The sequence below is a fragment of the Haplochromis burtoni genome, unplaced genomic scaffold (genome assembly GCF_018398535.1).
Source record: "Haplochromis burtoni strain Fernald_Lab_line unplaced genomic scaffold, NCSU_Asbu1 Contig_138, whole genome shotgun sequence".
Lineage (NCBI taxonomy): Eukaryota > Metazoa > Chordata > Actinopteri > Cichliformes > Cichlidae > Haplochromis > Haplochromis burtoni.
In genome coordinates this window covers 484,070-496,493 of record NW_024582499.1, presented here as the reverse complement: position 1 = coordinate 496,493, position 12,424 = coordinate 484,070, and the positions used below count along the sequence as shown (strand labels likewise).

General features: G+C 40.9%; 1 protein-coding gene across 1 annotated transcript in view; it reads right to left on the bottom strand.

Annotated features, from left to right (window-relative positions):
• Positions 1-6,053: 6,053 nt before the first annotated feature.
• bcap31 (B cell receptor associated protein 31) overlaps positions 6,054-12,424 on the bottom strand; it is a 24,950-nt gene continuing 18,579 nt past the window's right edge. The window contains exons 6-8 of the mRNA XM_005931145.3: positions 7,636-7,762; positions 7,407-7,507; positions 6,054-6,916 (exon numbers count right to left, since the gene is read on the bottom strand). Coding sequence (XP_005931207.1) covers positions 6,890-6,916; positions 7,407-7,507; positions 7,636-7,762 — 255 coding nt within the window. The 3' untranslated portion in view covers positions 6,054-6,889. The remainder of the gene's footprint in view (positions 6,917-7,406; positions 7,508-7,635; positions 7,763-12,424) is intronic.

The following is a 12,424-nucleotide window of genomic DNA, read 5'->3' as shown; positions in this document are numbered from 1 at the left end:
TTTCAGTGAAGTTTAATAAACTCTTTGCTATCTAAAATATAACAGGACACCGGAGTATATTCTCAAGCATCTCACACTTCTTCACACAAGCTGTCTGCTTGATGTTTATTCAGCTGTGTAAAAACTATAACTTTAACCGATTTACTCAGGAACAAATAAAATATTGAAAAAAGCCAAACAATAACATTTTTAAGTTATCTAAGTGATTCATGTATGTTTAACCTGAGTAGCGAAAGACGGCGGTGGGTTTGAAAACGATGTGCCGGGAGTCCGGTGTTCTCACGGCGCTAGTTAGCCTAGCCCCCGGCTAGCTATCGAGCTAGTGGGTAACAGACGTCTCCGAAAACGTCGGAGCGCTTTTGAAAATATGTGGTGTCCTGATAAACTGAGCAGATATTTGAGGTTTACACAGCTACATTCTCGCCTGAAAATATGTTAAACGTTTATTATGTGACCCAGAAAGAATAATAAGAGTAATATTAAAACTAACTAGCTGCCGCCATTGTTGGAAACTGAGCTGGGCTGCGCTATGAATTCTGGGACACAGCTTCTTCTTCTTCGGGGTTTAACGGCAGCTGGCATCCTTGTACATGCAGTGCTGCCATCTTCTGTTTCAGTCCGTTATTACACTCTTAAATCCTGCTACTTATTCCTGCGTCTTTTGTGATCTTACAAAGCTTCAAACGACGCGTCGACTATTAAACCAGTCGTCGACGATTTTGATAGTCGACGTAATCGTGACTAGTCGACTAATCGTGGCAGCCCTAGTTTGTATTTGATGTAGCACAGACTGTGGAAATTCCCATTTTTATGTCACCTACTGACTTCTAAACTTTGCATTTTGAATCCTAAACATTTGCAATTTGGCAGCTACCATTTTATTTTTTAGAGTGATCATATAGACAAGAGTAATGAATAATTTGTTAGCAAACCACATCCACCATACTAAGCACCAGATTAGTCAAACTAAGTAGCAGCATTTCACTCAGCAGCGCTGGGAGGCAGACTTGTTGGGCAGTATGTGAGATTATTCCATAAAAATGATGCAGAAAGTACCAGCACAGTGAAGGGTCCAGTTCCAAACTATAACTTTAAACCTTAACATTACCCATATGGATAAATTATTTTTTTTATTTATTATTTTTTTAAAAATGACATCAGAAACAGCATATGGATAAATTATTAAGAAAACTAGCCCATTATACAATTGCTATGATGGGAGAAATAAGCCAGAAAAAAAACAAGAACAACAAAAACAGTTTAAAAGAAGAAACATTTGCACCTGGATGTAAACATGTTATTTTCATCTCTAAATTTATATATTTTAAAATAAGAGTCTGTCTCTATTAACTCCAATGGAGGCAGCTTCAAGTGGTAACTAGAGGAACTTCAGCTTTGAGTACTTGTATGCTAGCTTAATCTTTCAGCCCTGCAGGTTGTTGCTTATACACTGAAGCCACTCACGTGCACTGAAATGTCCTTGGCTTTATCCATGAGCACACAATTTAAAAAACAGTTAAGAACTAGACAGTATTTCAGTGCGTCACATTTGGTTTACACTAAACTTCATTACCTGTGTGCTGCTCCAGGTGAACAAAACAGGAGGCAGAGGGCGGAGCTGGACCAAACCATCTGCTGTCATCACATGGAGGAGGAGGGGAGAAATGGTTTAATGTCAGGGGTGAGGGAACTCCAGGCCTCAAGGGCCGGTGCCCTGCAGGTTTTAGATGTGTCCTTGATCCAACACAGCTGATTTAAAGGCTAAATTACCTCCTCGACAGGTCTTGAAGTTCTCCAGAGGCCCGCTAATGGACTGGACATTTGATTCAGATGTGTTGACCCAGGGTGAGATCTAAAACCTGCAGGACACCGGCACTTGAGGCCTGGGGTTGCCCACCCCTGCTTTATGTACTGAGTTTGGTTATTGGCCCATTTCAGTGCTGAACAGCTCACCTGTAAGTCTCCTTCTTCTCCCATTGTGCTCCATAGTCTCTCACTTTCTGGTAGTGCATATCATGTTGTGAAATCTTCCATTTTCGACAATTTCCCACATAAAATAGGTTTTATTTATTACACTAGAGGTCTTTAAACTGAGGGTCATACAGCCCCCACAGGTGGGGAGAGTAAATATAGAATTAAGAATGAATGAAGTGCAATGAATCCGACTTCTGTGGGGAAAATAAAAGTTTGCAGAAGGACTTGTTTTGGCTGCTCTGCATGCTCTTCTTCACTACATCCATGCATAATGTTTGCGGTCTTCCTCTTTTCCTCCTGCCCTGTCCCTCCTTTTGCTCGACGTCCTGTCTTTTTGTCAGTGCACTATGTCCAAACCATTTATCACAGCAGGTCTCTCTACCACCTTGTAAACCTCTGCTCCACTCTTGCTGCCACCCTTCTGTAACAAATTGCTCCAGACACTTGTCTCCACCTACTCCACCCTGTCTGTGCTCTCTTCTCCCCCACTCTCATGCACTGTCAATTGCTTTGGATGCTTGATATATTTTAAACTATCTCGAGCCGATCCATGATGGCCACTCCAATCATAATCAGATTTAAAATCAGGATTTTCAGAATGAGTTTGAGAAGCAGACCTCTAAATTGTTTAGGTAAGGTAATGGAATATTAAAACATTATTAAAATATTAAAACTCTGGGTGTACGTACGCTTGCCTCAATGATCCATTAAAATCAATCATGGTCTACTTCTAATGACTTCACTGATTTGAAGATGTTTTTTTGTGTGTAATTATTTTATTTAAGCTTATTGAAGCTGATTGCTTCAGTAAATTGCAGCCAAACTGTGTCATCCATTTACTCTCACAAGGGACACGGCGTTAAACTGGTTCGACTTGGGCTTGGGGGTGACAAACACCACTCGGACAAATTTTGATCTATTTTCCTTTTGTTATCCAAATTTATTCCAGATCATCACAGAGCTCTTCTTACTCAGATATTGTGCGCCACATCTGTAATTCAATCTGCCAACAGAGTGCAACTGGTGACCTGTGTGAATATAAAATGACACTTTGCATCTGTTGAGCTTCAAGTGTCAAATCAAATATCTGAAAACGCTTTTAGAAGCTCAGCCTGACTGTAACTGATCTCTCTCTCTCTCACACACACACACACACACACACATCGACACTCAAATACCACACCACACACACACACACTCACACACACATCTAGCAGCTTCTAAATATACCTTTAAGTCGGTGTTCCCTACACTCAATAACGTGTTGATCCTGGAGACCAGCATAGAAAAAAAGGACTAAATGTTTTATTCAGTTCAGTTAGTGTCTGAGGTCATAAACTGCGCTTCATTCAAAGTTTTAAGAATTTTCCTGGACCGACTGAACTTCAGTTCTTGAATTCTAACAGTTGTCAAACAGGGCTGTCAGCTGTCTGCACTGCTGATGGTCTCAACCTCATTAAGAAGGCAAGAAATACCACAAATGAGGCACAAAGCACAGATGTGAAGTGAAACCATCTCAGGTGACTTTATCATGAAGCTGACTGAGAGACGTTCAAGGGTTTGCAGCGCTGGTAACAAAACAAAGGGCGGCTACTTTCAGGAATCTATAATATAAAACATATTAAGACTTATTTAGGATTTATTTTGTTTGCTCCGTACTTTTGCATGTGTTCGTTCAGTTTTGATGCCTTCAGGAAGAATGTACAATTTAAATATTCATGAAAATAAAAGTTTGTGTCCAAACTTTTGGTAGTATATTTGTTTGTATTAGGGTCCTGGTACTCAGGTTTCATCTCTCAGTCCAAAATACACACTTATTAGGTTCATGTAGGTTCTCGAACTTTTTCACAGAGACCCCACAACGTTTCTCAGTCCATTACAAAAAAAAAGGTTTCAAGTAGACACCGAGTGGTTAAGAAGACGGATGGATGGTCAGAGGCTCGGCCCAAAAAGTCCAGTATTCCACTCGTGTTTAACAGATCACCGTATGGCCATCTGTCAGTTATTGTGTCAGTGTTATGAGGCAAAATCCTGTGTATCTGAGGAGAAGCCCAAATCTTTGAGGACATTTGTTAACATTAAGTTTCTTAACTCTACTTTCAACCACAACTGCGTGCAAAGTCCTGTAGGCTGAACCTAATTCTATCCCATCAAACCTAAACCCTGAAACAGACACAAACTTTTAAGAAAATGTTTTTACTCTGATCAGTTTTTCACTTAGTCTTTGGTTTAGACTTATGGCAGAATATCCTTATAGCTGTCCTTGTTTCCAAACTGTAACTTTATGACTGTGATCAGTCTTGTTGTCCTCCTGTGGTCATGTGATGTGTTTAAGAAACATCTAAGAAAAGTAAAGCAGGCTACAGTCCATGTTAAAGGAGATTCAATCAGATGATATTTAACGAAACACACCAGATCTCCAACCAGCAGGACATCAGATTTTCTTTCAAATCCTCTTCTGTACTGCATGCACTGTGGCCATGAAAGCAGCAGGTCTGTTGATCATTATAAGCATTCACTGAGGCCTGAACGGCTCAAACACAGTCTGAACTTCCAGGAAGCAGCTGACAAGAAATACTGGAGGCTTAAAAACAAGTCAGCGCTTGGATCTATGGAGAAAGCTGAGCCAGCGGGACGGTGGGAAGGCTCGGCCATGCGGCTCAAACCAGTTTCTAATGCCAAACGCCCATTTAGACCAACAGCTGCCTTTTTAAGTGTGAGGAGGAGGTGAAGATGCGACACCAAGTTTAGCCACGAGAAAGAAAAAGAATCGACACAAAGTTTGATCTGAATATAATCGTCCTGATGAAGGGCTGTCGGAGTTTCTGTCAGTTTATTGAAGGTTGTGACTGAAACAGAACAAACACATGCAGCAGATCTTAAACCACTGATTGAGGTGGTAACGCTTCAACTTACAGGGTCTGCTTCCACATCACTTCCAGGAAACATTCCTCAAATTTTATTTGCTTCTGAAAAACCTCCGACTCCTTTAGAATCAGAATGTTTTGGCATTTTCCATTTTACTAAGATCCTGAATTTGATTTTTTTCCATTGGGAGAAACAATTTATTCTATTTTTTACAGGAAAGATCGAGTGAAACGTTTCACTGCATCAAAAAACCCACGAGTGATTCTATATTAATGATATTAAAGTATACGGCCATAAAGTTCAAACTCTTCTTCAAATGGAGGAAAGAAAAAAAAAAAAGTTAGCCTCACTTATAAAATAGACGACAGAAGCTTTCATAAGAAATTAAAGAACATTTTGTTCATTGCGGGTTTAACAGAAGAAAAAAAGATTACTGTAAAAAAGAAAAACTCCAGATAAATTGTAGGTGATTAAATAAAACACTTTCATCCATCACCACAAACAATTTGTTTTACATATTAATATTTAGGGGATCGCTCCTTAACCCATGTCAACAGAGCGGTCACAATATGGTTGAATTCAAACAGAAAATATTTTTCCTTCTGTGACGTCACTCAGACACGCAGCCTTTGAGATTTGGAGACTAAACGCACTTTAATTGCGGTTAAAGGAGAAAAGGCTTCAAAATAGTCCAAGTGGAAATGTGGCAAAATGAGATGTTTATTTTTTTTTTAAAGAAAGAACAAAATAATGCATTAAAATATCAAAATCGTGATTTTAAAAAAAAGTGCCATTAATTGCAGAATAAACCTCATGAGAATTAAAACGCAAAAACAAAACCCGAGTAAAGTCGTGAAGTGACGCTCGTACATGAGAACGATCAGAAATCGACCCACAGCCAAACGGTAAACTGAGGTGAAAGCTGCGTCCAGTTTCCCCCAACAAAAGCCAAGAAACCAGAAGTTCCACATAAACAAGAAAAATGATGATTAAACCTTTTCAGAAAGAAACCTGCTCGTGTTTTTATAGAGGGATAAGGTGGCGACTCTGATCCATCCTCAAAGATAAACGCACTTTTTCTTTCAAGCAAAGAAAAAAAAAATGGTTTCATGATCAGCTGATCATCAGCCCTCCTCCTATCACTAATTTCCTTTTTTTAAGCCTATAAAAACCTGACATATCAAACCCTTTTGCACCACACGGGGTCTTACTGTTGTTGAAATCATCCATGTTTATTGTGACACGTCATTAAAGACACAACGACAAAAATCTGATCACACCACACAAGCAGAACAGACACGGGTGCCTTTTCTTTACTTAACATTTTGTAATGAATAACCGAAAGTGGAGCATCAAACAGCTCCAAAATTTAAAGTGTGTGTTCAGCACATGGCTAACAGTGACGAAGAGTTCAGGCAAACCAGAAGAAGAAACCAGGGGAGACGCCGGAGTCTTGTTTTGCTCGTAATAAGTGATCTTTCCTGCAGCTCCAAACATTCATATTCACAAGAGTCTAGATGGAAATTACAGTTTAAGAAAGAAGGAAATCTGACGGCACAGCCATCCTTTGGACTTTTTTAAGCATATTTTAAACCAGAATGTGCAGAGAGGACTAAATGCTTTTATTTTGGAATGAAGATGGTCTTTTCCTGCAGGGAACAGGATTCATTGTTTGGATTTACTTTGCTCCAAAAATGTTAATCAGGGAATGTCCTCAGAAGAAAACAGTTTATGGAAAGTGAAGGAAAAGGTCAGCTGTTTAAAGGACAACAGAACCCCAAAGCTGGCCTTTAAACAGCAAAGTGGACAGAAGAGAGAAAAACAGAAACACTTCAGAGGTGTAAACAGTGACACAGGAAGTCTGACAGTAAACCGACATTCTTATGTTGGAGCTCAGACAGTCTGATTAACCAATCACAGCCATCGGTGATGTCAGCTGGCCCAAAAGTCGGTGACATCACATCGCGGAGGTGGAAGCAGAGGCAGCAGACAGTTTGCTGAGGACGGTGATGAAGATGAAAGAAGCCGGGAACCGTCGATGTCCTCCTCAGTCTGATTTCTTGTCGCTCTTCGCCTGCGGATAAAATACATAAAAACAGCTGATCGCCATGACAACATGCAGCCAAACCATGTCATGAGCTGCTGTAACTGTAACTGATCTCACACGCTAAATATCGCTGTGCCCTCCGCTCAGTGTATCCTGGATAATCCTCGTTTTCACACTTAGTCCACTTTTCTTTAACGTTGGTCTTTCTAAGTATTTTATTTATGGCCTCCAGTGAGTGACTGAGCTCATCAACTCATCAGTAAATGTTTACAGAGGTCAGGGCGGAGGGCCATCTCTCCCATTAACCTCTACAGGACCAGAAACCTCTCTTTTGCAACCTCAGGTATCGCCCCCTGGTGGATAATAGAAGTGAATGCATGTTTAAGCAATGACTCTAAACGAGGGCCGTCAGGGGGCTCTGTGCCTTGGTTCCTGCGTGCTTTTGCCTCTTTTTTAAATTCTTGTTTTGGAGATTTTAGTGTGTGTGTGTGTGTGTGTGTGTGTGTGTGTGTGTTACCAGGAGTTTGCTGTGCTCTTCCAGCAGTCTGTCGTACTCCACCGTCAGGTTCGTGGACTGTTTCTTCATGGCACGAACGTCGTTGTCCGACTTCTGCAGAGCTGTGAAACAAACAGATTTCTCATTTTCACTCAGATCTCATCTTCTCTGTCTCAGTCTTCCTCCTTTAACTTTTCTCCTCCTCATCTCTTGTGGATTTTACCTACTGACTGCGTTTCCTCCACCTTACCTTTCTTGGTGGCTTCCAGCTCCTCCTTCAGGCTCTTCACCTCCTCCTTCAGAGTCTTGTTCTCCTCCTGTGGTCCTGGTCCTTTCTTCCCAGCCTCCGGCAGCTCAAGACCAGCCTCACGCAGTTTCTAGAAAAACAAACAATATTTTTTAAAAAAGGAGCCCTTTAACATCTGCCAGATGTTTGCCATTTAAATTCTGGTGCAGATCTGAAAGTCTCCAGAGAGCTGAAAGAAGCCTAATGCATATTTGAAATCTTTCCGTTTGACACAGATAACTCCAAACTTTTGACCCAGTTTGAGTCCAGAGAACCGTTACAGCAACACACCGGCTGTGCACCACTGCTTTATACCACAACTGTGCTCATTGGTCCATACCTGACCTTTTCATTCATCAGGAGCTCAGTCATGGCTGAAGGTTTTGGCAGTGACACATATTTTGTGTTTCCTGCTTCGCAGCCTGCATTTAAGGGCTGACCACAGATTCTTGACCACTTTAAAAACTTCTGAAATGCTGACTAACGGAGATTTTGGGAGAACAAGTGAATTTGGAGTTTGTTAGAAAGTGGCGCTTGACTCTTATGAGCCAGACGTTGACTTAATTTAACACTGCCAACAGAAAACAAAACAAATAACAGCAGCTGAAATCTTAACGACCCGTCTGCAGCAAACTGCATTTCCTCCAAACTAGGGGTGGGCGGTATAAACCATATATGGTAGAAACGATATAAATTTGACCAACGGTAGAGATTTTGACTATACCGCTCTACCATGAGTTGATGGTGTCATCAAGCTGCGCTTGTTATGGTCGAAAGCATTGCAGCGGCTAAAAACAACATCATCTGCAAATCATGCCGGCGACAGTAATAGCAAAGAGGCAAAGCAGTTCTGGAATATGGGGAAAGCAAAAACTGCGCTTCCTCCACATCCGTACCATTGATTCATTAATGCTGAATTTTCTCGCAGCTGCTCTATTCCCATGTTGTTGCAGTATACTAATGACCAACCTTGTATTGTGGATGAATAATCTCAGTTGTTCTCCTGACTGAAGTTTGGTCCGTGTACAGCAGGGGTGCCCAATCCCGGTCCTCGAGAGCTACCGTCCTGCAGCTTTTAGATGCATCCTTGTTCCCACACACCCGAATCAAATGAATGGCTTGTTATCAGGCCTTTGCCAAACACGATGGCGTGTGTTGGAGTAGGGATGCATCTAAAAGCTGCAGGATAGTAGCTCTCGAGGACCGGGATTGGGCAGCCCTGGTGTACAGCATAGGTGTCAAACTCTGGCCCGCGGGCCAAATTTGGTCCGCAGCCTAATTACATTTGGCCCACGAAGCCATACCAAATTACTATTAGAGCTGGCCTACTGGTATTATACAGCTAATATATATATATTGTTTAGTATTAAGTTTTGCTTGTTCCATATTCAGTTTTTCAGCAAAACGTGTTTGAGTCCATAAGAAAAGATTCATTCTTATATCTGAAGGAATAAATATATTTCAATAAATATTAACGTTAGCCCGCGACTTTGTTCCAGTTTTGAATTTTGGCCCACTGTGTATTTGAGTTTGACACCCCTGGTGTACAGCATCCTGCTATGCGATTGCATTTGTCCTTGACCACCAGAGACCCTCACGTTAACTTTTATCGCGTGGGAAAAAGTTAGTGTTCATCCTTCAGCTTCACTGTGCTAATGTTATGCTAACATAGCTGTTTTGCTAGCGATCACGTAGCACATCATTATATAGCAGCTAGTACAACTTCAGTAACCCTACAAACGTCACTGCTGTTTAGTTTTCTGTCTTCATTTGTGTTGGAAGTGATAGCAGAGCTGTACGTTTTAATTCTTTCAGAAATCTCTCAGTCAGAACATGCTATATCATGTTTAGGTGGAAACTAGCGAGCTAACTTCCTGCTAACTTCCAACTCTGTTAAATTTAATAAATTCTGTTTTCACGGATGCCTGGATGTTAAACTTCATAGTTACACCTGGTAAAGCAGCAACGCTGATCATTTTATTAAAGATGAAAGAATTTAGACCGTTTTTAACTCTCAGTGATGCTGCAGAGTTCGTTTGACTTTGGGACCTGAAGCGGAGTTTTGGACCCAGTTTTGGATTACTCCACAAGCCTCCTGACTATGGTAGCCGTAACGCTCCGGCAATCCATCAAGCGGTGCGCCTTCATGGCTTACCAAAGTTGTACTAAATATTTTTTGATAGATTTCTGTGCACCGTGTACTACATAAAATCGGTTCGAGGTCAGTAAGCACAACCAGATTCCTACATAAGGCACACTGTCGATTTTTGAGAAAATTAAAGGATTTTAAGTGTGCCTTGTAGTGTGGAAAATACGTTATACAGAAGAAAAGAATATATTGCGATATATATCGTTACTGCACATGCTTCAAATTATACCGTGATATGGATTTTAGGCCATATCGCCCAGCCCTACTCCAAACTACTCAAGAACAATAATTCATGCAGGGTGACGTGAGGAAAATCAGCGTTCGTGCTCGTTTAAACATTTTCAAATTTGATTCACGCTGCATTATGTGCATCACTGTGTGTGTGTGTGTGTGCAAAGTGGTGGTGACATCTTCAGTTTCCATTTCTGCTGAGGAAGGAACTGGAGTCATGAGGATTACTGGATTTATTTCATTTCATAATTCATTCGATCAGTTTTGTAATTTTTTTTTTTTTTTTTTTAAAAGCAGACGGTGGAAAATCTTCCTGTGACTCGCTGTAAGCTGGAAACAGACAGAACCTAATTGAGAAATATTCAGAGCATCAATAAGTTTGTCAGACCGACGCATTGGCGTGTGCGCTCAGTGTGACGGAGTTAAACAGCTGCTGAGCTTTAGTCCTTTAACTGACGAGGCCATAAAACCTGGTTTCACTGCTCTGAACTGAACCCGACGGCACGAGGTCATCAGACCGACGCACCAAAGATCACAGAGCAGCGAGCGGTCGAGTCACAAACCATAAATTTACAGTAAAAGTGAAACACGAGCAGCTTTTTTAAAATGTAGAAACAGATGTAAAAATAAAAAGGCAAGCATTATAGGAGGTTAACAAGGTTATTACAGTGAACTAAACTAGCCGTGACAAAACATTTTAGTTTTAAAAATACACTTTTGAAAAAATTCCAACTGTATCATTATTATTGTTATTATTATAATTATTGTAGGGTCTTGACCTTACAGTATAAAGCGCTTTGAGGCAACTGATTTGATGCTATTATAAATCTAACTGAACTGATTTATTTTGTGCCCTTTAATTAAATTAATTTCCTCTCTTGTAATTTTGCTAGTAAGTATTTTTGAGTCATTGACATGACACAGCTTGAGTAAGTTTAGGGTCAAACAGTGCTGTATCCATCCAACAGAGCTTTATGTCACAACATCACTGTAAGGAAATACAGTGTTTTCCAGAAGTCTTGAGCCACCTCCCCATTTCTTTATAATCTGCTTCAAAGGAGACAGACGATCTTGTAATATTTTAAAGTGCTATTAGGCAAAGCTCTCCTGGCTTTCTCAAGACCTTTCACATTATGGTCTCAGGAAATTGGCTTTTTTCATTCATTTGTGTCCTTACAATGAATAAATAAATATCAATGTGAAAACCGGAAAAAAGTAGAGGACAAAATAAGAAGCGACAAACCTGAAAGACACTGAACTATACAGAGCAGATGGAGAGGAGCTGGAAGTCTTAAAGAAACAGAAAAAAACCGCCTCATCTGAAACTGTCTCAGTAGATGGACGCTTTCAGGAAGCTGTTCTTAGGAAAGGGGAAACCAGGGGAGAAGGGAGAGGTACTCCAAATTACACAAGCACTGAACTGAGAGTCAGCAAAAACACATCTTATGGAGTGAGGAGTCACATTTTACATTTTTGCTCATCGATATGTACAGAGGAGAGGGGTGCAACAGTGAGCGTCTGCAAGTCTCTGAATGGCAAATCTTCATTTTTCAGCCTCACAACGATCCCAAACAAAGCACAGGAATATTAAAAAACACACAACACCATCAGGCAGGGACTGGCCTCCCCAGAGCCTGAACTTCAACATTATTGAAGCAGTGTGGGATCACTCTGACAGCGAACACAGCAGCAGGCACCAGCGCCCAAAGAAGCGCTTTGAATGTTTTTCGGGGCAGCTGTGACACATCGACAGCTACATTTATTGGCAGCTAATCAGCTTGTTGCTTATTCTTTCACTCACTGCCTGTGGGAACAGCCCTTTCTCTCCTGTATTCGGGTACAGCACATTAACATTGAGGCTGCTGGCAGGAGTGTGCTACAGCCCTCCTCTGTGTCTCTGTGCCAGGCTTTGCCCTCATAGATTATCTCTACAAGAATGTGACCTCCTGCAGCTCCTCTCAGCTCAGGACTCCCTCTAAAAAAATTCTGTCAGTGGGAAAGGATAAAAGCTTTTAATCTGCTGCTACAAACAAAAGCAGGAATGCAACGCTCTGAGGACTTTTGGCAATTTCCTCCTCTCGTGTTTGATAAACACCGACCTTGAACTCTTTGCTGAGTTAATTCTTTGTCTACACCAAACCAAAGACAAAATAACTCAAAATAGGTTTCTTTTTTTAAAGAAAATCCTGCCTGCTTCATGGACCCACAGGGAAAAAAAAAAAGATCTTACAGAGCAAATAAATGATCTCAGATCTGCAATTTCGACATTAGTTAGTAGTTAGAAGTCCCTCTGCGTAATTACATGGAGCAGAGCAGGTGCCCAGGATCATCTTACTGGCCTTTACAGTAACACACACACACACACACACACAC